The sequence below is a fragment of the Salvelinus alpinus genome, chromosome 17 (genome assembly GCF_045679555.1).
Source record: "Salvelinus alpinus chromosome 17, SLU_Salpinus.1, whole genome shotgun sequence".
Lineage (NCBI taxonomy): Eukaryota > Metazoa > Chordata > Actinopteri > Salmoniformes > Salmonidae > Salvelinus > Salvelinus alpinus.
In genome coordinates, this window is record NC_092102.1 from 42,605,762 (window position 1) to 42,631,165 (window position 25,404).

The window sequence follows — 25,404 nt, forward strand, 5'->3', positions numbered from 1 at the left end:
GGTTTAAAATCCAATTTTAAGAAAATTAATTGTAGAAATGGGCAGGGTTTTGGACTTTGGGGCTGTGGTAACTAGTGACGACCCAGAAAGACCATTGACGAAGGAAAACGTCCAACCCTAACCTCCTAACCTCTATCCTACCCTACCCTCAACTATAAACCTTTTCTAACCGTACCTTAACCATTTTTAAACGTCAACGTCAATGGACGTCCCAAGGATCCCGAGTAGCAGAGACCCTGGAAAAAAGCTATTGCAAGGGAAGTGACGTTCCTGTGTCGTCAGATCTCTGTTGATGTTTTGTGGGGAATGGAGAGCTTGGAGGACGGGAAGAGGGAGACGGTTTGTTATTGTTCAACTAGCTAGCTATCCCCAGAAAACAAAGCCAATAACAGATGATATCGATATATTTTGTAACCTAAGTGTTTAAGGTCGAATATTGCACAGAAACTGACGGCCTTAACGGCAAAGTAGGCCTACTAGCTACATTCTGGAAAGAAGGAATCGTCACCCCGTTGACCCCCTCCCTAACAGACAACCATGACGATTCTTCCGAAGAAGAAGCCGAACTCGAGTGTCGGTGTTTCGGACCATCCGGACGAGACTGACAGAAGGAGTGGCTCTGACACACATCAACATCCACACGGAGGTCGTACAGGTGCAAGACCGAGGGCCTCGCCGCCACCATGGTCATATCAAGCCGCTCCACCTTCGACAAGGGAGGATAGACGGAACGAAGCTAGCTCTCGGCCGCAGCAGGCCTCTCCCCCTCCCGTGGTTTCAGGGTCTCCTGTTGGACCTGGGGATGGTAATGGGACTGGAGGAATACCATGCGTTGCTGGGACACGCGGAGAACTGTCAGGCAGCGTTGGTTGTGGTGGGGGAATTGGAAGTTGTTGTTCGGGGCCTGGTCTGAGTAAAAGGCGACGACAAGCAACCTGCTCTGGGGTGGCCGGTGGTGGAACACCCGGCGTAGCTGGAGGTGGCGGTGGAGGTCCTAGTGCTGATTCGGAGGAAGGTGCGGGTTACAACAGTGAAGATGAATACGAAAACGCATCGAGACTGCAGTCTGAGGACCCAGCGACAGTGGAGCAGGTAATGCTGTGTAAAATGTAGTTCATTAGTTCAGCTCATGGCCTCCAGGGTGACCACTACCTTCGTCCCGCAACTAGCCATTTAAATGAACATTCATATTAACAATTATTACTGTTTATTTCACACAGACACTTTTTTTGCTAAATAAACCAATACCAGTAGCCCATTGGTTTTAAATGGGCGTTCTAGAAATGACCAGTTTGGGAGTAGCGGGTAAAAGGTATATGTTTTGAATGTCACTAGTTATTTGCTTTCTCCATCCAGGTCTGTTCTGTCAACCACATCAATTCAGGCATCATCTAAAATGGAATGTGAAAGTATTCAAAGTTTGGAGAAATAATGAGCTAGCTAGTTTTTTTTGTATGCCAGTCATTTGCTTTTATTACATACCAAGTGTCATAATGCAGCACCTTTCGATTAAGCCTTATCATTAAAGACAGTATTCACATCCTGCAGAGACTATCAGCGTCACAAACAATGGAGCAAATGCATCCCATTCTATTTTCACATGCAAATAGCAGTTTGTTTGCTCTACTGCTAGTCAATAAATGGCATTAGGCTACATGATAGCAATATCTCTTTGGCTAAATATGATATGATGTGGTAGCATTAAAAGCTAGTGTAGGCAAAAAAGTAATATTCATCCATTAAAAAAAGAGGGCTAAGCTAAAATTAAATTTACAGATTGTACAGTTGCTCAAAGATCTCGAATAAGTGTATTCCTGAAATTCATCATAGCTTCTTATTCTGACAGAATTTTCATCATTATGAACATATCTAGGCTGTTCAGTGACAAATGAGGGATGCTATTTAATAAACCAGGAATTTTAAGTTGTTCTAGCATCGCAGAAAGAAGGCCCATTTAATTGTTTAATCAGCAATAATAATCCTACTTCTCCTATTCAATGGTCATGTCCATTAATGATATGCCTAGTTCTATTTGATTCTTCAAGAATCAAAATGCCATGAATATACTCATGAACTTAGTACAGCTGTCTTACTCCATCATAACCCAAGATATAGGCAAAGTTTGTTTTACACAATTGTTTATAAACAATGTCTTTTTAAACCATGTAGCTTAGGCCTCTGCTTAAAAAGGATGAAATAATTGCAATAGGTTGCACATGGATTTGAATAAGGTGAATAGACTAAGCCACGCCTACTACTCATACGGTTGGCTTTGAAGACATTTGAGGATATTTGTATTTTCCCTCTCGATAAGAAGAGGACAAACTTAATACTACAACTTGTCATTAATGAATTAGCCTCAATAAGTTGGAAACAAACATGTTAATGTAATGGTGTGGTAAACAAGGATTTTCTTTAATTCAGTTGGACGTAGGCTTGGCAGATATACCATTTTGATTGTATACCGGGGGATTTTGAATTACCGACCATAGGATTTTCAATACTGTTTTTTGGGGAGGTCGGGGGCATCCCCGCCTCGCGGGGGCAGTTGGGATGCGTGCTACGCCACTGTTTATAACTATAAGTTAAGTATAACTATAAGAAATCTAAGATGTCAAATAAATGATATCCAGCTCAGGGTTCCAGCGACACATTTGGTTTGCTAACTTGCTACCGAAGTGGCTAGATGTTGTGATCAAGCTTCATGGTTACAGCAGAGACATTCAATCCCCTCCTGGATCAAGATCCCTATTACCTAAATTGTTTTGTGCAGGTTTTTTATTAAATGGCTCCCGTTGTGTGCACTTCCGGTAATATCGTATACCTCGGTATGGTAAAGAAACAGTATGACGTGTGAAAATCTGGATATTGCCAGTGGTGGAAAAAGTACTCAATTGTAATACTTGAGTAAAAGTAAAGTTACCTTAATAGAAAATTATTCACTACTTGAGTAAAAGTCAAAAAGTATTTGGTTTTAAATATACTTAAGTATCAAAAGAAAATGGAATTGCTAAAATGTACTTAAGTATTGAAAGTAAAAGTATAAATACTTTCAAATTCCTTATATTAAGCAAACCAGAAGGTACAATTTTCTAGTTATTTTTTTATTGACGGATAGCCAGGGGCGCACTCCAACACTCAGACATAATTTCCAAACAAACAAGCAATTGTGTTTAGTGAGTTCGCCAGATCAGAGGCAGTAGGGATGAGCAGGGATGTTCTCTGTTTAGTGAGTCCACCAGATCAGAGGCAGTAGGGATGAGCAGGGATGTTCTCTTGATAAGTGTGTGAATTGGATCATTTTCCTGTCAAAATGTAAAGACTACTTTTGGGTGTCAGGGAAAATGTATGGAGTAAAAAGTACATTATTTTGTTTAGGAATTTGGTAAAATAAAAGTTGCCAAAAATATAAATAGTAAAGTACAGATACCCCCCAAAAACTACTTAAGTAGTACTTTAAAGTATTTTTACTTAGGTACTTTACACCACTGGATATCGCTCAACCCTAGTTGGACGAAATGATTCAATGATTTGAGAAAGTTTCGGTTGTTACCCATCTAGAGGGCGTCAACCTCACACCTTGCTGGCACACAGGTCTGCTTTAATGTCATTGGAGACTTTGTAAACAAATGTGTAGCTAAAACTCTATTTTAGCCTAATCTGCACTCTTGGAATGTTATTCCATAAATACTTCAACAAGCTCACTTGAGACGTTAATGTAAGGTTGCCTCCTATGGTAGTCGGATAGACCTGCCTGTATAACCCATTGCATTGAATTACAGATTTTCTATTTCTCTCAGCAGGAGCACTGGTTTGAGAAAGCGCTTGGGGAAAAGAAAGGCTTCGTCATTAAAAAAATGAAAGAGGATGGAGCATGTCTCTTCAGAGCTGTCGGTAAGTGGACAGCCTTCTCATTTGCCCTCCAATGGACCCAGGCCTTGTCTTTGAACTCGATCAATCCAACATAAAACCTGCAGCAAAGATGTGCTGATCATTTGTTCAACTTTTATTTGACCAGGGAGTCATACTGAGACCAAGGTCTCTTTTACAGAAGAGCCCTGAATTACTAAAATTACTAAACTGCATCAAATACGAAATGCAAATGGAAACTAAACACGGTCATAAATAAACAAGAACATTAATCAGTAATAAGGTGCCCTAGAGGCACCGAAATGTCAAATCAAATGTATTTATAAGCCCTTTTACATTAGCAGATGGCACAAAGTGCTATACAGAAACCCAGCCTAAAACTCCAAACAGCAAGCAATGCAGATGTAGAAGCAAATTTAAGAGAATTTTGAACATTGTTCCTCAAATACAGTGCAAAAAACCCCGAAAAGCTGATTTACCTAACTCAGTAGAGACCGAAGGAATTTCCAGAGTTAGCCATCCCTGAGACTGGATGTGGTAATTCATATGTCTTAAGATTATTAATGATGTAAGGTACAGTGGGAGTTTTTGTAAAAGGGCTTTATAAATAAAGAGATCAATGAATCGACCTACACGATGTCAAAGATTACCAACCTACTTTCTGGTAAAGAAAGCAGTGATGTGAAATGCTCCAATGAAATGTGGAAAGAATTTTGAAAGAATGTCAGTAATGGACTCCATGGAGGAGCTTGAATGTTATGTACACGTTTTTGACATTGGTATCGTTAGCCTACATTTTGTCTGCCAGACATGAACTAAATCAAGGTATAATTTGGTAAAGAGCAATGCTAACCAATTTCCGTTTATGACACTAGATGGCGCTACTTTACCATGGTTATTCATAGAGGATTCTATGACGCTGTGACTGTATGAACCCTGTCAAAAAGCACAGGGCCAATTCTAATGCTTCTAGTTGATGTGTTTAAAAAAAAAATATTACTTCTGTATACTTTTTCTTGACCCCAAAAAACGTTGTTTAGGCCTACTTTGTAAGGGTTTCATTTTTGTCATTATTTTGTTGCATTTTTTTATGCATTGTTGTGAAAAAATGCATTGTTTCCCTCAATGTGTTCTGTGGATTGAGCATAGCCATGACCCGGCCACCTGCAGGTGTCAGAACGGACTGAGAAGGTCTCCTCTTATCTGGGTCTCCTAGCTTTGTTATTACCCTTAGGCACTGATGGAAACCACATTCATATTATTATTATTATTATTATTTATTTCACCTTTATTTAACCAGGTAGGCTAGTTGAGAACAAGTTCTCATTTACAATTGCGACCTGGCCAAGATAAAGCAAAGCAGTTTGACACATACAACAACACAGAGTTACACATGGAGTAAAACAAACATACAGTCAATAATACAGTAGAAAAATAAGTCTATATACAATGACCTACATCTATGAATTCACACCAGTTACATTTCTCTTCACACTCCCAGTACTTCAGGTGTAAAATCAATCCATTCCCAAACAATTGGGATAGTTGAACAAGAATGGGGTTATATAAGAGCAGTCCTGAAATGAGGCTAGCGCTTTCCCTTCAGCCAGGTGCTCAAAAAGACTGGCCTAGTTTCTTCTCACTCCATGGGAAAACATTACACTAAATTATTTGGGAATCTGATGGAGGTTTGTTATTTCAGTTTTAAGCCTTCAGGTGTTTGCCTTTGTTTTTCTGGTTAATATTTTTCTTTGATCTGGAAACAGGCCTAGCTAGAGAGAAGATTTAAACAGTAAAACAACCTGTATTCTTATGTATCAACTGTGTGTGCTTTACAACTGTTGACATATCACTCAACTGATGGGTATTCCATCTTTGAATGAGGGTTATTGTAAATGTTGCATTCTTCCTCTCCCAGCAATATGCAACCACAATACCTAAAGCACTCTCTTCTTAAACATAATACAGCTCTTCTAGTCACCTCACTTAAAACTAGGGTTCTCAGGTGAAGTCAAGAAGGTCTACCTTTGCTTCTGTGTAAAGTTTTGCCATAAACTAGTTTCATTTCATAGAAATGAATTTCGCCATCAACGTGTAACAATAATACTCAGACGACATGCTGGTGGGTTTTTCTACATCAGTGGTGTGAATATGAGTAGTATTTGACGGTAATTCACCCCTGTCCACACCTGATGTGTTGTGGTGGGGATTTCTCAATGCTGTACTTTCTGCTTTGGTTTCAGATGTGGCCAGATCACATTTAGAGTTCCTGAGAAAAAGCATTGGACTATCTAACCCACAACCCACTTTTTGTAAACCGGTATATCTCCCCCTGTCCACTGAGTATAATTTAGATAGATGTTTAAAGCCTTAGCATCATTGATTACTGACTTCTGAACGGTGATGTATTATGGCTTGACTAAGCTAAGCTACACTGGAAAAAAATATATAAAAGCAACATGCAACAATTTCAAAGATTTTACTGAGTTATAGTTCACATAAGGAAATCAGTCAATTTTAAATATATTCATTAGGGCCTAATCTATGGATTTCACATGACTGGGAATACAGATATGCATCTGTAGGTCACAGATACCTTCAAAAAATGTAGGGGCGTGGATCAGAAAACCATTCAGTATCTGGTGTGACCACCATTTGCCTCATGCCTCACGACACATGTCCTTTCCATAGAGTTGGTCAGGCTGTTGATTGTGGCCTGTAGAATGTTGTCCCACTCCTCTTCAATGGCGGTGCGAAGCGGCTGGATATTGGCGGGAACTGGAACACACTGTCGTACACCTCAATCCAGAGCATCCCAAACATGCTGAGTGGGTATACAGGCCATGGAAGAACTGGGACATTTTCAGCTTCTAGGAATTGTGTACAAATCCTTGTGCAATGGGGCTGTGCATTATCATGCTGAAACATGAGGTGATGGCGGGAGATAAATGACACGACAATGGACCTCAAGATCTCGTCACGGTATCAAATTGACAATGATAAAATGCCATGGCAATACTGCACATTTTAATAAATCAAATCAAATTAGTGGCATTTTATTGTCCCCAGCGCAAGGTGCACCTGAGTAATGATCATGCTGTTTAATCAGCTTCTTGATATGCCACACCTGTCAGGTGGATGGATTATCTTGGCAAAGGAGAAATGCCCACTTACAGGGATTTAAACAAATTTGTGCACAAAATTTGAGAGAAATAAGCTTTTTGTGCGTATGGAAAAGATCTTGGATATTTTATTTCAGCTCATGGAACATGGGACCAACACTTTACATGTTGCGTTTATATTTTTGTTCAGTATATATTAGGCAATATATTTACATATTTATTTAAGAGTATCCTAAATACCCAGCCCCCCCTCCCCACACACACACACACACTTAAAAAAAAAAAAGTATTTTCCTACTATCACTGATTGTAGGAGGGTTAGGGTGCAATCCAATTTGAATTATATTCAATTCAGGAAGAACACTGAAATTCAAATTCCTATTCTCCAGTGTTTTTCAATTAGGAAAATTTGGAATTGGAATTTGGTTTAGCCTACTTTCTGAATTGAAATGGAATTGTACAACAATACAAAATCATTTATTTTAAAGTATATTTTCCTACAAGCAATGACTTCCACTGATAGCTACTTTATTGAGGAAAAATGTACTTACTGTGATATGTGGTTGTCACACCTAGCTATCTTAATAAGATGAATGCACTAATTGTTAGTCGCTCTGGATAAGCTAAATGACTCAAATCTAAATATATTTGCTTTCAGAACCGGTTAGCGTTCAAGGAACAATTGTTGTTTGTCTTCCGTCCTAGAACACAACCTTTTTTACTTATTGGCTAGTTACCATGTCAATTCAGTTTAGCATTTTTGCAACCCAAGATCATGTGTGTGTAGATATGTCCACATTTTGCTAAATGATGTGACAGTCTGTATCGGCGAGTGGCATCATGACATTGTCATCTGCTAGACCTAGTGCAGGAATAAGGTAAAGGTCTCCGTGGTTACAGAGCCCTGCCCTAGCATTCCTTTTCAATCATTACTGTACTTTCTCATTCCCACTCATTTATTCCTCCCGTCTCATCTTTTGACTTTGCTCTTCTTTCTCTTGCTCACCTTCACTATTATCAATACCCTCACTCCTCCTTTCATTCATTTTTCATTTTCAGTCACTTTGTTCCCTTTCCTTGCTCTGTGTTGGCAGAGAAAGATGCATACCGGAAATCGACTTGACATTAGAGCTGTGTGTAAACTTTGTGTGGACATGTGGGAGTGGGCCACTCTGACCCAGGCAGCTAATCACCTGGTCAACCATCTAGGCTATCTGTTAATATTTTCCTGACACAGGCGCCAGAATAATAGAACTTCATTGGTATTGTTTTGGTTGATACATTTAATTGATATCAGTGAGATTAAAATGGTTAATGGGTCATTCCACGAAAATAGTGATATTTTAAGTAGAAATTGTGCACCAAGGTTGAATTTTAAAAGCCTTTTATATTAAACAAAGCTCTCTTTTACTTTAGATAACATGGAGAATTCAATCAATCAGATTTGTAATATTAATAAAGACTTTTTAAAGTGTCCCTCCGTGCACCCTCTGTGACTTCTAGGAAGACTTTAACCCACTTAATCCACACAGTTTTCACCATCATTGTAAAGTCCTAGTTATTTTGTTGCTTTGACCGTCATTTCTGAAGATCATTATTTATTAATTGTGATTAGTGATTCATTTACGTCCGTCCCTCATTATGAAGTGGTGAAACTATGCCTTTTTTCCAAAAATTTTTTTCCCCAAAAGCAACATTGAACATCTAATAGTCAAATCATAGTGTAAAATCAGTTTACCCGGTCATTTATTTGTTTTGTGTTTTCTGGTGGGAAACTGAGTGGTGGAGCCCAACAGGTCAACCCTGTTACCCATAGACGGACAGGTTAGAAATGTTAATACATTTTTGGGGTTGAAGCTTGCATTCAATTGCAATTCCCTGTTGCACGCAACAAGCTTACATTCCTCCTGTCACAAGGAGATTCATGACTGATTTAAGATGAGATCGTCAACCCTGTTAGTTTTATTTGGCACTTAATAGGCAATTACTGTATAATTATTTTTCGCTTTTAACCTACTGAAATTAGAACGTGTTTTTTTATTGAGTTCAACAGCTCTTTATGACAGAATGTTTAAAAAAAAAAAATGAAACATGTAAACACTTCTCAAAATGCACTGAATTGGTGCAATGACCCTAATATTGAGAGGACTTATTGGAGAAATGAATTGTCACTGTCTTTCTCTCATCAATATCGGGCCTGTTTTGTGATAATTGGTTTGTAGTGGGAGCTCTAGTCTAGACCCTTTGTGCTTTTGATCCCTACGCTTTCTTGATTAACAGACTGGAACGCACACTGCCATTGAGCCAGAACTAACAGTCCCTGCCTAGAACTTATCATTCCCAGGACTATCTCTTCTCCACACAGCCCAATTCCACTAACTTTATTATTAAAAAACGTTTTGTTTTTTGTGTGTGTGCCTAAGATGCAAACAAAAGTTTGTATGTTTTTTTGTGTGTTTTTGTTCGTTGCCAATCGCACAAGAAAATCAAATATCAATCAGATATGTCTGACAGTTCACATACCATGGAGAATCGCTTTGATCAGAATGTCCTACTGATTCTATTGCCATGGTTTTATACCAATTAACATTCCAGCAGTATTCTCGCCAACCTTGCGGCATTTTCAGGTATGAGTGATACTATCACTAGTCACAATCCTATACGGTCTGTAAGTAGGAATGTGAATTACACATTAACATGCTTGGGCTGAAACAAGTTAAACCTGTGTGTGTGGAGACTGTAGGTCATCTCATTTCTCAGGTGTGTGTGAACCGGTCGGAGAAAGCCTTAAATTATGCAAAACACATTCCAGCTGCATGTGACTCTGGGTTGTGTGTGTCCAACAGGTTCTGTTCAATGTTTCTCTGTCTGTGGTAGTAAACAAAATGATTGAGATTATTTCTCTGGCATCCAGAGAAAAGACAGGTGTGAGTTAACATGTACTTTGTTTGTGTTTTGCACTGTGAATGTATTTTTGTTTAGCACTGTCTGTCCATGAATCCAAACATGGATACTTGCTGCACAACAACAATGATGTCATCCAGAGAACCAGGCTTGATTGATAGACCCATAGCCTCTTCTCATTTCCCACTTTTTCCCATGACAACATTGATGGGTTCCCCTCCATTAGGACCCTGCAGGGCCTGTATATTGCTGCTATCATTTAGGCCTTAGTTATTGACTTCTGTGCAGTCCTCTCCCCAGTCCTTTGATTTCATTGTGCGCTAAGGTGTGGTTGAAATTCCTTACTGACAATGTTGACATGGTAACGGGGTCTCCAGTAAAGAAGAGAGTCGTGTGCATTGTCATGGTGTTTAATAAGCCCAGAGGGGCTTTAAAAGAGCCGAAACTTGTTAAAGAAAGTTCCAAATCCATATAGCCTAAATTAAGTTTATGACTGGTCTCTCTGTTTTACAAAATGTATTAACAACTTGGCCTACAATCTGAGGTAGAAGCCAGTTAATATATTTTCTTTGCTAAGTGAGTGAGTGTCCCAGGAGGCTCAGGATTTGTACCTGCGACTCCCCAAGCCACTGAACACACAGCCTGAAGGCTGACAAGAGCATCTGGATATTATGCTCTCACATTTTCATAGTAATAAAATTACTGGCATGAAGGCTACTGGCTGAGCTTTGATAACATTGAAGCTGCTCCACTAAGGATCTCATTTTATTTGTCTATTCAAAAACGTAGAGCAAAGTTTGAAGCTAACCTGGAGTTAAGATTTTCTGCGGTGCATTCCAAAGACATCGATCATTGTGTTGACCCTGTGCTTCTTCTAGGCCTCGGGACTACACATTTCATAAGGATCACAAAACACTACCCATGTAACCGGTCAGGACAGCACATTTGGTGACCTTTGACCTTACACAATGAGGTCATGAGCGAAGCTAGTAGTACCTGTGTAAGTGAAACTTCAACTGCCAAGATAAAAATTTAAATAAATTTAAGAGAGAGAAAAATAAACACTATTGTCACAATTTTGTATGTGAAGGCACACTGTACTGGTGAACTTAGAGATGGTGCCCTTTGGCTTAATTACCGTTACAGTGAGTCTACACATTTTCGTCTGTCTGGTCCGAAAACGCAGAGTTTTGCAATAATCCCAACCAGCATAGACGACTGTCTGAAAAATTGAGAAAGATTGGAGATCACCCCCCACCATAATTTTGAAATGGTACCCAGAGTCAGTCTGATCACAATACACTATTCATGACCTTAAGCCATACTATGATTCAGAAGTGATGCTAATCTTAAGTAATAATTGTTCATTTAGACATTTTGAAGTTCACACATTGCTCGCTTTGCCCTTTTGCCCAATTGCACATTGCTCTTATGAGTTGCAATAGTACAGACAACACACACCCACACACACACACACAACACGTGGGACGTCCCCTCCCCCCCACACACACAGGGTTTAGTAATTCAGAGCTAGTAAGTTTGAACCTTTCCATATTGAAATGCTTCTGAACTGTTAGATGAAGGTGAATACATAGTTAGAGATAAAGGGGTGTAATGACAGGATAAGTCCTTACAATTGAGGCTTTAAGCAATCTTTCATCCAGTTTTAGGCATAGCAGCCTGATTGAGGAAGTCTAATTTGGGTAAGAATTACACTGAAGCGAGCATTTGGGCCGCAGTGTAATTTTAGCTCAAAAGATCAGACGGTGGCAGGTAGGCCTTATCTGTGATTAGATGTTGAATGCAGTTGGCATAGGTAGGGGGCTATTGATCTGTTTATGTTTAAAGAGCAAAGTTGGAGATGTCCGGTCAAATACAACAGGTCACTGGAACCTGGCAGTATCATTGTCAAATAGGTTACACTGCTCTGCCTTTGACTGTGACAGTGGTGCTCATCTCCAGGATCATTTAGTGGGTCAATATTCAGTAGCAAATCATCAACAATGGTAGCCATGATTCACCTGCATCTGACTGGCAGGGCTACCTTAAAAAAACTAGAAGAAGAATGTTTTAGGGTATGTACACTCAACTGTGGTGTCTGAAATGGTATTCGTTCATAGCATTCAATATCTGCTCTCAACTCATCTTCTTGAGTTGAGTCTGCCCTCAGCCCTTATTACTTTGTTTCCTGGCCAGAGTAGAATGAGTGAAGCAGTCTCTAAGGATCTTTTAGTAGCATGTCAGCCTACTCTAATACTGTTTTGAGTTGGCAAAACACTGCAGACTGGGTTTTTTCTATCTTTCCACAACTCGCTGCATGAAGACACAATGGAGCAACGTCAGGCCTCGCCGATATGATTCCAGTGAAGAGCAGATTTCTTTATTCACGTGCTTGTTCTCCATTGACGGGTGACTTAAGAATAATTTATGCATCATTTAGATAAACTTTATCAACCGTTGACAGACCAGCAGGGTAGGGACCGAACTAATCTGCCTGTCTCTAGATCTGCATAGAGCCCTGCCCCTTTCTTAGAAATGCACTCATTGGTTACTTACCAGTATTGCATTATCGCTTGGTTGTAGCTAGTATGCATGTGGTTTCTGGTTCTCTGTGTGGTGTTAGGCTACATTTCACAAGAAGAGGCCATCTATTCAGCTCTTTTCTCAGTAATCTTGCACAAAGAATTTCTTCCTCTTCCGTTTTTCTCGTCAGTCTCCTCCTCATTGACCAGTTGCCTGGTCATGTTTTCTGACAGGCATCAAACCACAGTTCATCATATTCACCAACCCTACTCATAGAACACTGTTAGGTTGCTTTGGTGTGATATTCTTGGTACAGTATCTCAGATTGTTTTGGCAATTCTCACATAGAAACTTCATTGGGAGGAAGGATGTTTGACATGTTTTTTTATTTTACATTTGTATGACAATTTTTTTCTGTTTTTATCATGATGGAAGTCGCCATTTTAGGCCCCTTTTCAGACCTATTCCTGCCTCCTGTAAGACCCTGTGATCCGTACATGATACATCCTGGTGTCATTATAGTTCTTATACTGTTCTCTAACATATGGAGTATGTCTAGATTCTGAAATACACATTTACACATGAATTTATTCAACATGAATGTTATATCTCAGACTACCCTTTTTGAGATTGTTCATTTTAAGAGGTTTTGTTTAGAACAATATACTCTACAGGTACATCACATTTCTGGAGTGGGCTCTGCAAATTCCGAAGTTCTAATCCGTTTTATGAGCACCGTGAATGGTAAATGATAGGATATGTGCTGAGTACTCGGACAAAACAAGTATCGTAACTGATATGAATTTTCCGAATATGATTATGACACAAGTCTATTTATTTTTTTGTCCATGATCGGAAGAAGAACAAAAAAAACTATTTCAGCTGCCAACACACATCTCTCTTTCATTCAAACAGTGTGAAGCACTGTGTGTGCTAAATGACTGTTGGCTATTTCTTCTGTCTGTAAAGAAACGGGCGGGGTATCGGTTGAGCCTGTTGCAACGATTGGATTATAACATGCCGCTCTTCCTCTGCTCTCATTCCCAAGACAGACACGCGAGGATCTCTTTCACTCACTTACTCATCTCCAACCATAATTTATGAATCCGTAGCTAGTCATTGTTGTTCAATCTACAACTGAGGAGTACTTCTTTCTGTAATAAAGCCCATTCTGATTTGCTCCTCTATCAAGTGAAACAATACATGGGTCAAGTGAATTCACCTACCTTCATCTAAATCTGTGTCTGGAAAAAATGCAGGCAGTAGTAGCCAGCCATGCATTAAGCTATTTATTAGCCAATTTTGTTGATAATTGAATTGGACTAAGTAAGTAAATGATGTGCATTTTCATCTGTCAGGGTAATTTACCTTTGCAACTCAATATTAGGAAGGTCTTCTTAATGTTTGCTATACTCGGTGTGCATTCTATGGTCAAAATGGGGCACATCATTATAAGTACCAGAGAACTCACTCTGAAGTTTGAAGAATATATTCTTCCACAAAAAAAAAACAAGTTCAATCAAAAAGGGTTGTTTTATGATATTCATACTAATAGTTGTAATGTTGGAAAAAATGTATGTGAAAATGTGTATTTCAGAATGTATGTTGGAGCACACTATAAGGCAGGGGTCACCAACCGGTCAATCTTCAAGGCATTCCGAGTTGATCACCAAACATTTCTGTAGAAAAGCCAACGATAAAGGCTGTGTATAAAGGCTTGCGCTCTTTTTTACATTTTATTTGTGTTGCACTGTTGGCGGTAGGTTCACTTGAATCAGAAGCCCTGCGCACCGGGTAAGCAGAGTGTTCCTATTTTGAACCATTTAATTTGTCTGAAAAAACTCCAATTACCCAGTGGCCCGGGAGATCTGTGGCTAAATGAAGTGCTCCTACTGCACTGGCCAATTGGATAGCTCATATCACTGTCCCAACAGAGCTTCCACAACCCCGGCCACAGCAAAGTTTGATACTAACTAACTAAGATTTAATAACTTTTAAAACCATGACCACAGAGAGACTCTCAAAGAATACAGCAAAGAGCTGCTGTATTTTATGAGTGAGTTCATGTTAAAAAAATGTGATCACCACTGTCAACACTGTTCTTTTTCAACACTATTACAAAACATAAAACATGCTTCTCACTACTTCCACTCACGCTGCAATGAATCAGTAGCCAAGAGTATCGATAGTCCTGCGTTATTATTATTAGCAGCTCGTCCTATTTTAATAGCGAGGAATATTTCACTTTATTTGGTCATAGGAACAACATGAATTTGTGCATGAGGCACTTGCGGTACGACTAGAGTTCACCATCAGGTGGAAGACGCTGTCCCCTCTCTCTGGTCAGTCTCACCATAGGAAGGAGAGAGCAGGGACCGTGAGAGGCGGACCCTCTGCTGCTCTCGCCCGCCCTCCGCTGAGACTAGTGTCGTGTTCAAGACAACTGGGAACTCGGAGGAGGAGAGGGGGGGGGGGGGGGGGCGAGATCCGACTGGGGGAAAATGGTTTTGAACGGTCGTCCAACTTGGAATTCAATGTCGGAAACTCTGACATGTTTCTAAACCTCCGACCTGAAGATCACTGATGTCATGATTTGACCTTGTTTTTTTCAGTTGTCTTGAAAGCACCATGACCATTAGATGCAGGTACCATCAGTCCATTAAAATATAATGATTTAAATGTATGCTCAGCTGTGCCTCGCAAGTGCTACACCAACTGATCTATTTTGTAATCAAAGCTTGAGTTTTGAAATATGGTCTGAGAATATAGTCTGAGAAGAACAATATTGTCAGGCCAGGCATATAGCCAATATGCTGTGATAATGTAATGTAGGCCTACTGCACAAACCTCATTCACATAGAACTGTTTTATTAGGTTAATAGTAATAAATACAAAAATGTAAGTAATGTTTAAAAAAATCTGAGCGGTAGATCTCTGCTTGCTTTTTGACTGCGAAAGTGATCTTGACTCAGAAAAGGTTGGTGTCCACTGCTATAAGGAATATAATGACACTAAGATGTCTGTGTCCTGTACAGTTCACAGATCAGAGGGTCTTACAGGAGGCATGTACAGGTCTAAAAAGGGCTTAAAAACAACCACTTTCATCATGGATTTTCAACAAAAAAAAATAGTTTGTGATACAAATGTAAAAAGCATTTCAAACATCCTTCCTCTCCTAATGAAGTTTCTATGTGAGAATTGCCAGAATAATCTGAGATACCAAAAATGTTTTCTGCTCCTGCTGGCGTGGAATCACTCTTTGTACTCTTTCTTCATTGATGATTTTAGTTATTTTAGAAAATGACTGAAGGCTACATGACAAATCAACCACATAACTAACTGAGGTCCTAGCATCTGTTTTGTTCAGAACTGAAACGTGCAGTGGAAAGATCTCATGAGAATGGGATTTTTGGCAGATGAGTCAGATTTACACCAATGCGTTTGGGGGTTATCCCCATCTCAAACAGCCGTCCTACACCTGTCCATGTCATACTTCACTGGAGTTCACTTGGTTCATAGACCATTACATCTCAACCTCATCAGGGGAATTGGGTACTGAAAGCAGTCAAACATGTGACTCGTCTCCTCTGGCCTAATTCTCCACCACTTCTTTAAACCAGTAGGTCACAGGCTACTGAATGATATTTAAACATCCATACATCTGTATTTGAACCTTGAAATGTCGTCCTTCATGTCGATCTTTATGTATTGTAGGCCTATTTGTTTAAATGTGACTCTGTCCAGAGTGACAGTGAGGAACATGTTGAAGGTCAGGAACACCATGAGCAGCTCATTCAGGCGTGTTGCTGAGGCATAATGACAAACTGGACCTGCCAGAAAATGTGCCCTCCATCCAACAGTAGCCACTTGGAGTGTTGCCAGTGCCACATCTTGCCATGAGAACATTCAGTCACAAGGGAACTAGAATATTTTGTCCTAGTCATACACAAGCTTCAAAACACTGTATGTTTTTTTTGTAGTGAAATTCAAGACTACGTTGTCAATAATGACATTATGGCACGGACAGTTGTTGGAACTGACATTTTTCAAAGACTTTAGTCACCATCCTTCAGGTTAAAACATTGAGGCTGTTTACTCTTTTTAGTTTGCATTATTAGATATCTTTATTTAGTTAAAACATATATGTTTGGTGGTGGGAAGTAAGATAGGTTTTACTGTTATTCTATTTCCATAACCATTTTTGCTAAATGTATTTCTGGTTCTGCACTGGTTAAGCAGGTTAATGCTGAGAAAGAGGAAATTGACTAAGAGATTCTCAGAATCTTTGCGGCTTACAGTACCATGTGACTTGCCGGAATGAAGACTGGAACTGGTGCTCATTTGCATATTTTGCGCTGGTTGAGGAAAGGGGGGTCTGTGGAGAGGAAACCTTTTAGTTTTGTTTACATATGTGGATCATACAAGTGACTCAACTCATATCTCTATATAGATCACGTATAGCTGGAGATGCAACCACAGAGAAAGCCCGCCAAAATACCCCTTTATAGTCAATCTACCATCTTATGCATTCAAATGTGCAATACTGATGATAAAGCATTTGCACCTGCTTTAATAAAATAGTCATATAGATCCATATTGATTACAGTACCAGTCAAAAGTTTGCACACACCTACTTATTCAAAGGTTTTTCTTTATTTTTACTATTTTCTTCATTTTAGAATAATAGTGAAGACCTCAAAACGATGAAATAACACATTTGGAATCATGTAGTAACCAAAAAAGTGTTAAACAAATCAAAATATATTTGAGATTCTTCAAAGTAGCCACCCTTTGCCTTGATGACAGTTTTGCACACTCTTGGCATTCTCTCATCCAGCTTCATGAAGAGGTCACCTGGAATGCATTTCAATGAACAGGTGTGCCTTGTTAAAAGTTAACTTGTAGAATTTCTTTCCTTAATGCATTTGAGCCAATCAGTTGTGTTGTGACAGGGTAGGGGTGGTATACAGAAGATAGCCCTATTTGGTAAAAGACCAAGTCCATATTATTGCAAGAACAAATCAAATAAGCAAAGAGAATCGACAGTCCATCATTACCTTAAGCCGGGAAGGTCAGTTAATTAGGAAAATTTAATGAACTTTGAAATTTTCTTCAAGTGCAGATGCAAAAACCATCAAGCGCTATGACGAAACTGGCTCTCATGAAGACCACCACAGGAAAGGAAGACCCAAAGTTTCCTCTGCTGCAGAGGATAAGTTCATTAGAGTTACCAGCCTCAGAAATTGCAGCCCAAATAAATGCTTCACAGAGTTCAAGTAACAGACACATCTCAACATCAACTGTTCAGAGGAGACTCTGAATCAGGCCTTAATGGTCGAATTTCTGCAAAGGAACCACTACGAAAAGACACCAATAAGAAGAAGAGACTTGCTTGGGCCAAGAAACACAAGCAATGGACATTAGACAGGCGGAAATCTGTCCTTTGGTCTGATGAGTTCAAATTTGAGATTTTTGGTTCCAACCGCTGTGTCTTTGTGAGATGCAGAGTAGGTGAACGGATTATCTCTGCATGTGTAGTTCCTACCATGAAGCATGGAGGAGGTGTGGGGATTTAGAATTCTAGGCACACTTGACCAGCATGGCTACCACAGCAATACGACATCCCATCTGGTTTGCGCTTAGTGGGACTATCATTTGTTTTTCAATAGGACAATGACCCAAAAGCAAGACCAAGAAGGAGAGTGATAGAGTGCTGCATCAGATCACCTGGCCTCCACAATCACCCAACCTCAACCCAATTGAGATGGTTTGGGATGAGTTGGACCATTTAGAGTGAAGGAAAAGCAGCCAACAATTGCTCCGCATATGTGGGAACTCTTTCAAGACTGTTGGAAAATCAGTCCAGGAGAAACTGGTTGTGAGATTGCCAAGAGTGTGCAAAGCTGTCATCAAGGCAAAGAGTGGCTACATTGAAGAATCTGAAATCTAAAATAGATTTAGATTTAACACTTTTTTTTGGTTACTACATGATTCCAAATGTGTTATTTCATAGTTTTGATGTCTTCACTATTATTCTACAAAGTAGAAAATAGTAAAAATAAAGAAAAACCCTTGAATGAGTAGGTGTGTCCAAACGTTTGACTGGTACTGTAAATTACATACAACTGCATTATTCGTACTTTGTCATACTTTGTCAGTCATATGCTACTTCATACGTATTAATTTGATCTAGGCTTCGTCAGAAAGATGTATGTTGCATTTTGTTGTAACACCTAATTCCCTCTTGTTTGCAGCTGATCAAGTATATGGAGACCAAGATATGCATGAAGTTGTCCGTAAACACTGCATGGACTACTTGGTAAGTTTTCTTCTTTCTTTGGTTACCAGGCAGATTTCACCTGTTGGGATTTTTCATAATGAAAATGTGTACTCTAATTTCAGACGAAAAATGCAGACTACTTTTCGAACTACGTGACAGAAGACTTCACCACGTACATCAACAGGAAGAGGAAAAACAACTGCCACGGGAACCATATTGAGATGCAGGCTATGGCAGAGATGTACAATCGACCAGTGGAAGTTTACCAGGAGGGCACAGGTGTGTTTTTCAGTAGTGGGCCATGCCAGGTGCATTATTATCAGAGCTAATGGTCCTCTGGTAGGTCCTCTGTAACTCAGTCAGTAGAGCAATGGCGCTTGAGACGCCAGGGTAGTGGGTTCGAATCCCAGGATCACCCATACGTAAAGATTTATGTAAGCATGACTAAGTTGCTGTGGATAAAAGTGACTGCTAAATAGCATATATTATTATTACTGTACACAGTTTGTAATTTTTGAGTTTTATGGCCTTTGACGTGTAGGCCTACTTGAGAGAGATTACTAAAAGGTACTCCTGTGAGTTATTGGACTGTTTTTCAAACAGGACTGACATTTTATTATTGATTAAAATCTAGACAATTTGGGCATTAGTGTTTTAAATCTAATTTCTTCTGAATAAGTGTGGACATAGTAGTGCACTACATTGATCACGTAGTTCTGTTAACAATTTTTTTCTCCCCCTCTTCCAGAACCAATCAACACGTTCCATGGCATTCATCAAAACAATGACGAACCAATCAGAGTCAGCTACCATCGTAACATTCACTACAACTCTGTGGTGAACCCCAACAAAGCGACAATTGGAGTAGGCCTTGGGCTTCCTGCTTTAAAACCAGGGGTGGGTACCTACATCTTGTCTTTAGGATTTAACACAGAAGTGGGCAATATATCCTTGTGGTTGTTACATTACTAGAAAATAAAAACAGTATTTAGATGTGTAAAACATGCCATTTGAGGACAACTGGTAGAGTGTTATGTAGGCTCATCTATAAGAGACCTTGGTCTCAGCATGGCTCCCTGTCAGAATAAAGGTTAAATGTGTGTTCTGGAGAATTTCATTAGGTTCCCTTGATTCTAATTGATTCACCTTGATTCACCTTGATTTACGATGCTAGAGATGTTGGCCCGGTTTACGACGGTGTGACTGTCTTCTTCCTGTGTGTGACTCAGTTGACCCCTCTGTCACGCTAAATGATTGTTTGAAAGCACTGTTGCCTAATCGTTGCTTTTTAGTGCGTTGACATGTTCCAGCTGGCAGCCTGCATTGCCTCTGTGTCACAGACGCATCTCACATTGCATTGTCATTTCAGTGACGAGCAGTTTAAGTTGAGTTGATGATTATATGATTTATTGACATTAACCAATTAGCAGCTGGCTAGCATTGCTGTTAGTGTTGTTATCGGTTCCATTGCCTTTTCCTGTCTTAAACAGGTGGTTGTTATCACATTTGATTTAATTGATTAGTCGCATAAAGTTATAAAGTCTTTTTGGATGCAGCGTTGGTTGTGTAATAGTGCAATTGAAATCTTTCATAACTGAATCATTCGGAGATCTTGTGACTTTCCCCTGACGAAATGGATGACGTCCATGGGTCCATCCAGACACAGTCAGGCAGCCAGGCAGACTCAGTCAGAGTGGAAAAGTGGGAGAGAGGTGACAGTCTTTGGGTCATCATAGCTTAAGATCCCTGCGAGACGAGAGCGTGTGGCCTGGAGTGTCCCACTTTCAGAACACATACACATCAAAGGAAGGGAGGCTGAGCTCAGAGAGGGGCAACATTCCACATGTCCCCGTCTCTCTGGAGGAGCCTATTAGCAGTACACTGTGCTGTTTGTGTTGAGATGCCTAATGATAACACTACCATGATCAACAAGCAGTGCATCATGGTGAATGACCCCACAGTAATTAGAAAACAGTAGCCTGGGCTCCTTGGCCAGGAAAACCACTGTAGCACTCAACAGAATAGCTGTTTGTTGATGTATATTGTATTTATTGAAGTTTGCTGTTTTGTATTGTTATTGGTTGAATGTTGGCAGATGTTTGAGCCAGTTAGAAGTGACACTGTTTTGATTACAACACATAAATGTGGATGGAGAGTCTTATCTACTTTTTTTTTTAAACTTTCTAATTTGTAAGGTGGAAAACATATTGTCTTAATAGTGTCATTTGTTGTCATTAAACAGCTTCATAACATTGCGGTTGTCATGAAGTGCTAGCTAGATAACGGTGGCACTGTTGAGGTATCTTGGGTACTCAAAGTGCTTTAGAAGCACATCAGATGTTATCGGTAGGCCTAAGGAGTTGTTGTTAGTTGGGAACTAGCTGTGAACTTTGTGCATTGGTCTCATTCATCATATTGAGCAGGGCAGAGGACCATGACGTTATGGGGAACAGACTGTGCAGTTGGATTGTTCAGGCGCTAAGGACATGTTGTCTACCATGGGTGGAGCTCCCACATAGAGGGCCACACACCTAGCCATCTCCATTAAGCCTTAGATTAGGAAATGGGCATGCTTTCCCAGAAAGGCTGGAGGCAGTTTTTCCATTTGCTAAATTCTGAGTGTCCTGATTGTCTCTTACTAATGCGCGCATGGACAAAGATATCAAAGATCTGGAGTAATTTCTAGACAGATAGCGACATTCTCTTGATAGCCAGCAGACTAAACTTGTCAAATCTCCTTGATAAGGTGTGAAGGATCTGAAGAGTTTGTCTTGGTCGTTACACATTGTTACTTGGTCGTTACACATTGTTACTTGGTCTTTACACATTGTCTTGGTCGTTACACATTGTTACATGGTCGTTACACATTGTTACATGGTCTTTACACATTGTTACTTGGTCTTTACACATTGTTACTTGGTCGTTACACATTGTTACTTGGTCGTTACACATTGTTACTTGGTCGTTACACATTGTGTCTTGGTCGTTACACATTGTGTCTTGGTCGTTACACATTGTTACTTGGTCTTTACACATTGTTACTTGGTCTTTACACATTGTTACTTGGTCGTTACACATTGTTACATGGTCGTTACACATTGTTACTTGGTCGTTACACATTGTTACTTGGTCGTTACACATTGTTACTTGGGCGTTACACATTGTTACATGGTCGTTACACATTGTTACTTGGTCGTTACACATTGTTACTTGGTCGTTACACATTGTTACTTGGTCGTTACACATTGTTACTTGGTCGTTACACATTGTTACTTGGTCGTTACACATTGTTACATGGTCGTTACACATTGTTACTTGGTCTTTACACATTGTTACTTGGTCTTTACACATTGTTACTTGGTCGTTACACATTGTCCCCTAGGCCTGGGAATTGCCGGGGACCTCATGATACGATATTATCACGTTACTTAGGTGCCAATGCGATATGTAATACTATTCTCATGATTCTATATGTGCATATTGCTCACCATATGTCTGCTGCATATGGGACAAGAGAGAGAGAGTGAGAAAAGAGAGTGAGTCACTCTCACAAGAGAGTGAGCCATGAGAAAATGAGTCTGGATCCCTATTTTAAAAATTGAGTTTTGATGCAGGCCCAGCCAACTAGTGCAAAAATGATATTGTCGATATGATATATCATCAAAAATAATATCCCGATATGTAACTATCGATTTATTTCAGTTTTATGTCCAGTTAGTGACCTCTGTCCTCTCCCTCCCTCCCAGCAGTATGTAGACCAGTCACTTATGAAGAACGCTATAAAGACCTCTGAGGAGTCATGGATCGAGCAGCAGATGCTGGAGGACAAGAAGAGAGCCACGGACTGGGAGGCCACCAACGAGGCCATTGAGGAGCAGGTGGCCAGGGAGTCCTACCTGCAGTGGCTCCAGGACCAAGAGAAGCAGGCGCGCCAGGTGAGAGAAAACGTGGAAGTACATGGTAGATTAAAGAGCAATTCAGTGACATCCTTCTTAGAAAGACAATAGTACCACATTTGGTTCATATGAATATAGTGTCCAGTATTGAAGTGTTGCAGCAGCTGGCATGTGTTTTAATGAGGTCCATGTCTCCCTCTCCTCCCAGCCCCGTAAGGCTAGTGCCACCTGCAGCTCGGCCACTGCAGCATCTTCTAGTGGTCTGGAGGAGTGGAGTGCCCGCTCGCCCCGGCAGCGCAGCTCAGCTCCATCACCGGAGAACACTGACCCCTCTCACTCAGACACAAGCAACAAGCCTCCCTCCCCTGCTGGGGCAGCCCTCATGTCCAAGCCCCCTTCACCTTGTGCCCCAGGTTAGTCACTGTGACAAACCATCAGAAGTGTCATGAATCAACTGAGAGGGTTGTGTATCAAATTAACATTGGAATCGTAGGGTTTCATCTTTGTAAAGAATCCTGATTTGATGATGGGAATGTCTCTCTGCCCCCTACTCTAGGTCCCAGCAACCAGGCTTGTGTTGGGCCTGATAGACCCACCTCCTCTCTGAAGTCGCTGTACCCGGCCCTGGAGTACCGTGCTATCATGAAAGAAATGTCACCCACCGCCTTTGGTAAGATAATCACTTGCTCTTTCTTTACTTAAAGACTTACTCAAATGAATGCATTCAATTCAGTTCAAACAACTGTATTTGTCCCCTTAGGGCAATTACTGCTGTTGTATGTTATGTTATTTATATGTTATTCATAGAATGGGTAGTATGTTCAGTTTGAGATGTAATATTTCGCTTGGGATAGTTTTCAACACTAGCTGCAATCCTTAACATAAGGCATATCAATCACAGTGTTCTAGACAGTGTTATTACACATCCTCTGTTGTGAAAGCACGGTGCTGTAGCTGCTGCTGGACTGAAGACACTTGAATAACAACATATGTATGCTAGAGATTAGTGGAACATTTTTGTTTTGTTTTTTACATAACTTTCAAATGTAAATGATAGGATAGGTTATAGTGTATCATCATAATGTTTCTTTTTTATTAGATTTATTAGGATCCCCATTAGCCAACGTCAATGGCGAAGCAAATCTTACTGGGTTCCGACACATAACGAAAAATACATTACAGACAAAATAATTTAAAATGTACATAATGTACATTTTTAAAAACTGTGTGTGCACCTATCAGTTATACATACATGTAGCTTTAAAGTATTTGGGTCACCATAGGACATGTATTGTTCTTACTGATCATCTCTCATGATGGTATATTCTATCGCTTAGCAACTCTGTGTCTGAAAGGAAAACAAACAGGAAATCAGAAGAAGAATTGTAAGAACGTAGAATAGTAGAAACATGAAACAAGGGTGTGGTGCGGGAGCAGAGTTGTAAAACGGATGCACTTCACCTGAAATGTCCTCCCTCATATTGGCTGGGTCGTGATTGGGTGCATGTACTGCCACATTTGTATTTGTGTACAAGCTTTTTCAACCCAAACAAAATCTATGTTAACCACTGTCACTAATGTGCAGAATATAAACAGCAACTAACAATATTTTATAAACTAGTAATTCCAATACCCCTCTTGATTTAAAATAACTACCAGATTTTTTTTCTTCTCAAAGTCCTCTTACATTAGAATGCTAGAATGTGTATTTTTCCCTTTCTCTATGGTGTAGGCTTAACAGACTGGGAGGATGATGAGATTCTGGCCTCAGTCTTGGCCGTTTCACAACAAGAGTACCTCGACAGCATGAAGAAGAACTCAATGCATAGAGAACCCTCTCCAGACAGCAGTTGATAAAGGGGATCAAGCACACACACAACGTCCCCTGGAAGGAAGGTGGCAGAACGGGGAAAAATCCAAACGTCATCATGTAACCATCCAGTCTTCTCTCCTCCTTCTCCCTATCATCCATCTCTGCCTCTCCACACCTACCAATAAAGATCCAGCATAATCAGACTCCACCCCCTTCCTTTCTAATACCATAGACACCATCATTGGACTTATTTAGTTGCATGTTTAATTGAACACAACCAATATCATCATAGAAAACAAGAAGAAAAAATATATAAAAATGGTCATACTTATCCTCTTAATGATTGGTTAATATAAGTTTGTTTTATTTTATTTTCTTGTTTGGGATGAAAATACATTTTTTTTTTCTTGGAATAAAAGAGGAAATCTTTCTGAAAAACAGCATTTTTGTGTATTTCTTTTTGCTATAACTGTACTTATTAATTTCATACCCACTCGAATTGATATACACTTCTAAATATTGAATAGCATTTTACCTGAATAATTGATTGGATTTGTACATAACGAGTGCAATGGAATTACCATTTATGCTAGTTTTTTTCAATTTTGTCTGTTATTGCCGCCCACCCTTCATTGTTTACTTGTGGCCACTGTTTTTTACTCCCACCTAAAATTAACGTTAACCTTCCGGCAGCATTTCTTTCACAAATTAATCTGCAAGGATTATCTCCAAACAATAACAGCCATAATATGAGCTGCAGGAAATGTGGCTGCAATAGTGACAGGCAGACAATACTTTGTTATTATTAATCTATTACTATACTGTCGATGATGACAGAGCTATGTGCAATTTACTTCAGTAAAATGTTAAATATTATGTTCATGCCATGAGCACACACCTATGCACAGTGAATGCAGATACAGAATCAAGCACATCATGCACTGTAAGAAGAAGAGAGATGTGCGCGCTAAAATTAAAAAGTACCACAAGGAAGGT

At 39.8% G+C, this 25,404-nt stretch overlaps 1 protein-coding gene across 4 annotated transcripts; it reads left to right on the forward strand.

The window, feature by feature from the left end:
- Positions 1–270: 270 nt before the first annotated feature.
- otud5a (OTU deubiquitinase 5a) lies at positions 271–24,846 on the forward strand. Of its 4 annotated transcripts, none has more exons than XM_071349024.1 (9): positions 271–1,092; positions 3,801–3,894; positions 18,674–18,738; positions 18,822–18,978; positions 19,448–19,596; positions 22,449–22,634; positions 22,804–23,008; positions 23,152–23,265; positions 24,328–24,846. In XM_071349024.1, exons 1-9 carry the CDS (start codon positions 538–540, stop codon positions 24,447–24,449), a joined length of 1,647 nt encoding a protein of 548 aa, XP_071205125.1. In that variant the 5' UTR covers positions 271–537; the 3' UTR covers positions 24,450–24,846. The 4 variants fall into 4 exon arrangements, with proteins under 4 accessions (XP_071205125.1, XP_071205127.1, XP_071205124.1 ...); XM_071349026.1 differs by having other exon boundaries at positions 281–1,092; positions 3,804–3,894; XM_071349023.1 differs by having other exon boundaries at positions 288–1,092; positions 22,446–22,634.
- Positions 24,847–25,404: the final 558 nt, after the last annotated feature.

Bases quoted from the DNA above. Each gene is read 5' to 3' on its own strand.
- otud5a (XM_071349023.1), top strand. From the start codon at position 538: ATGACGATTCTTCCGAAGAAGAAGCCGAACTCGAGTGTCGGTGTTTCG. The intron at 18,979-19,447 runs GTGTGTTTTTCA...CCCCTCTTCCAG, and splicing joins AGTTTACCAGGAGGGCACAG to AACCAATCAACACGTTCCAT. The intron at 23,009-23,151 runs GTTAGTCACTGT...CCCCTACTCTAG, and splicing joins CCCTTCACCTTGTGCCCCAG to GTCCCAGCAACCAGGCTTGT.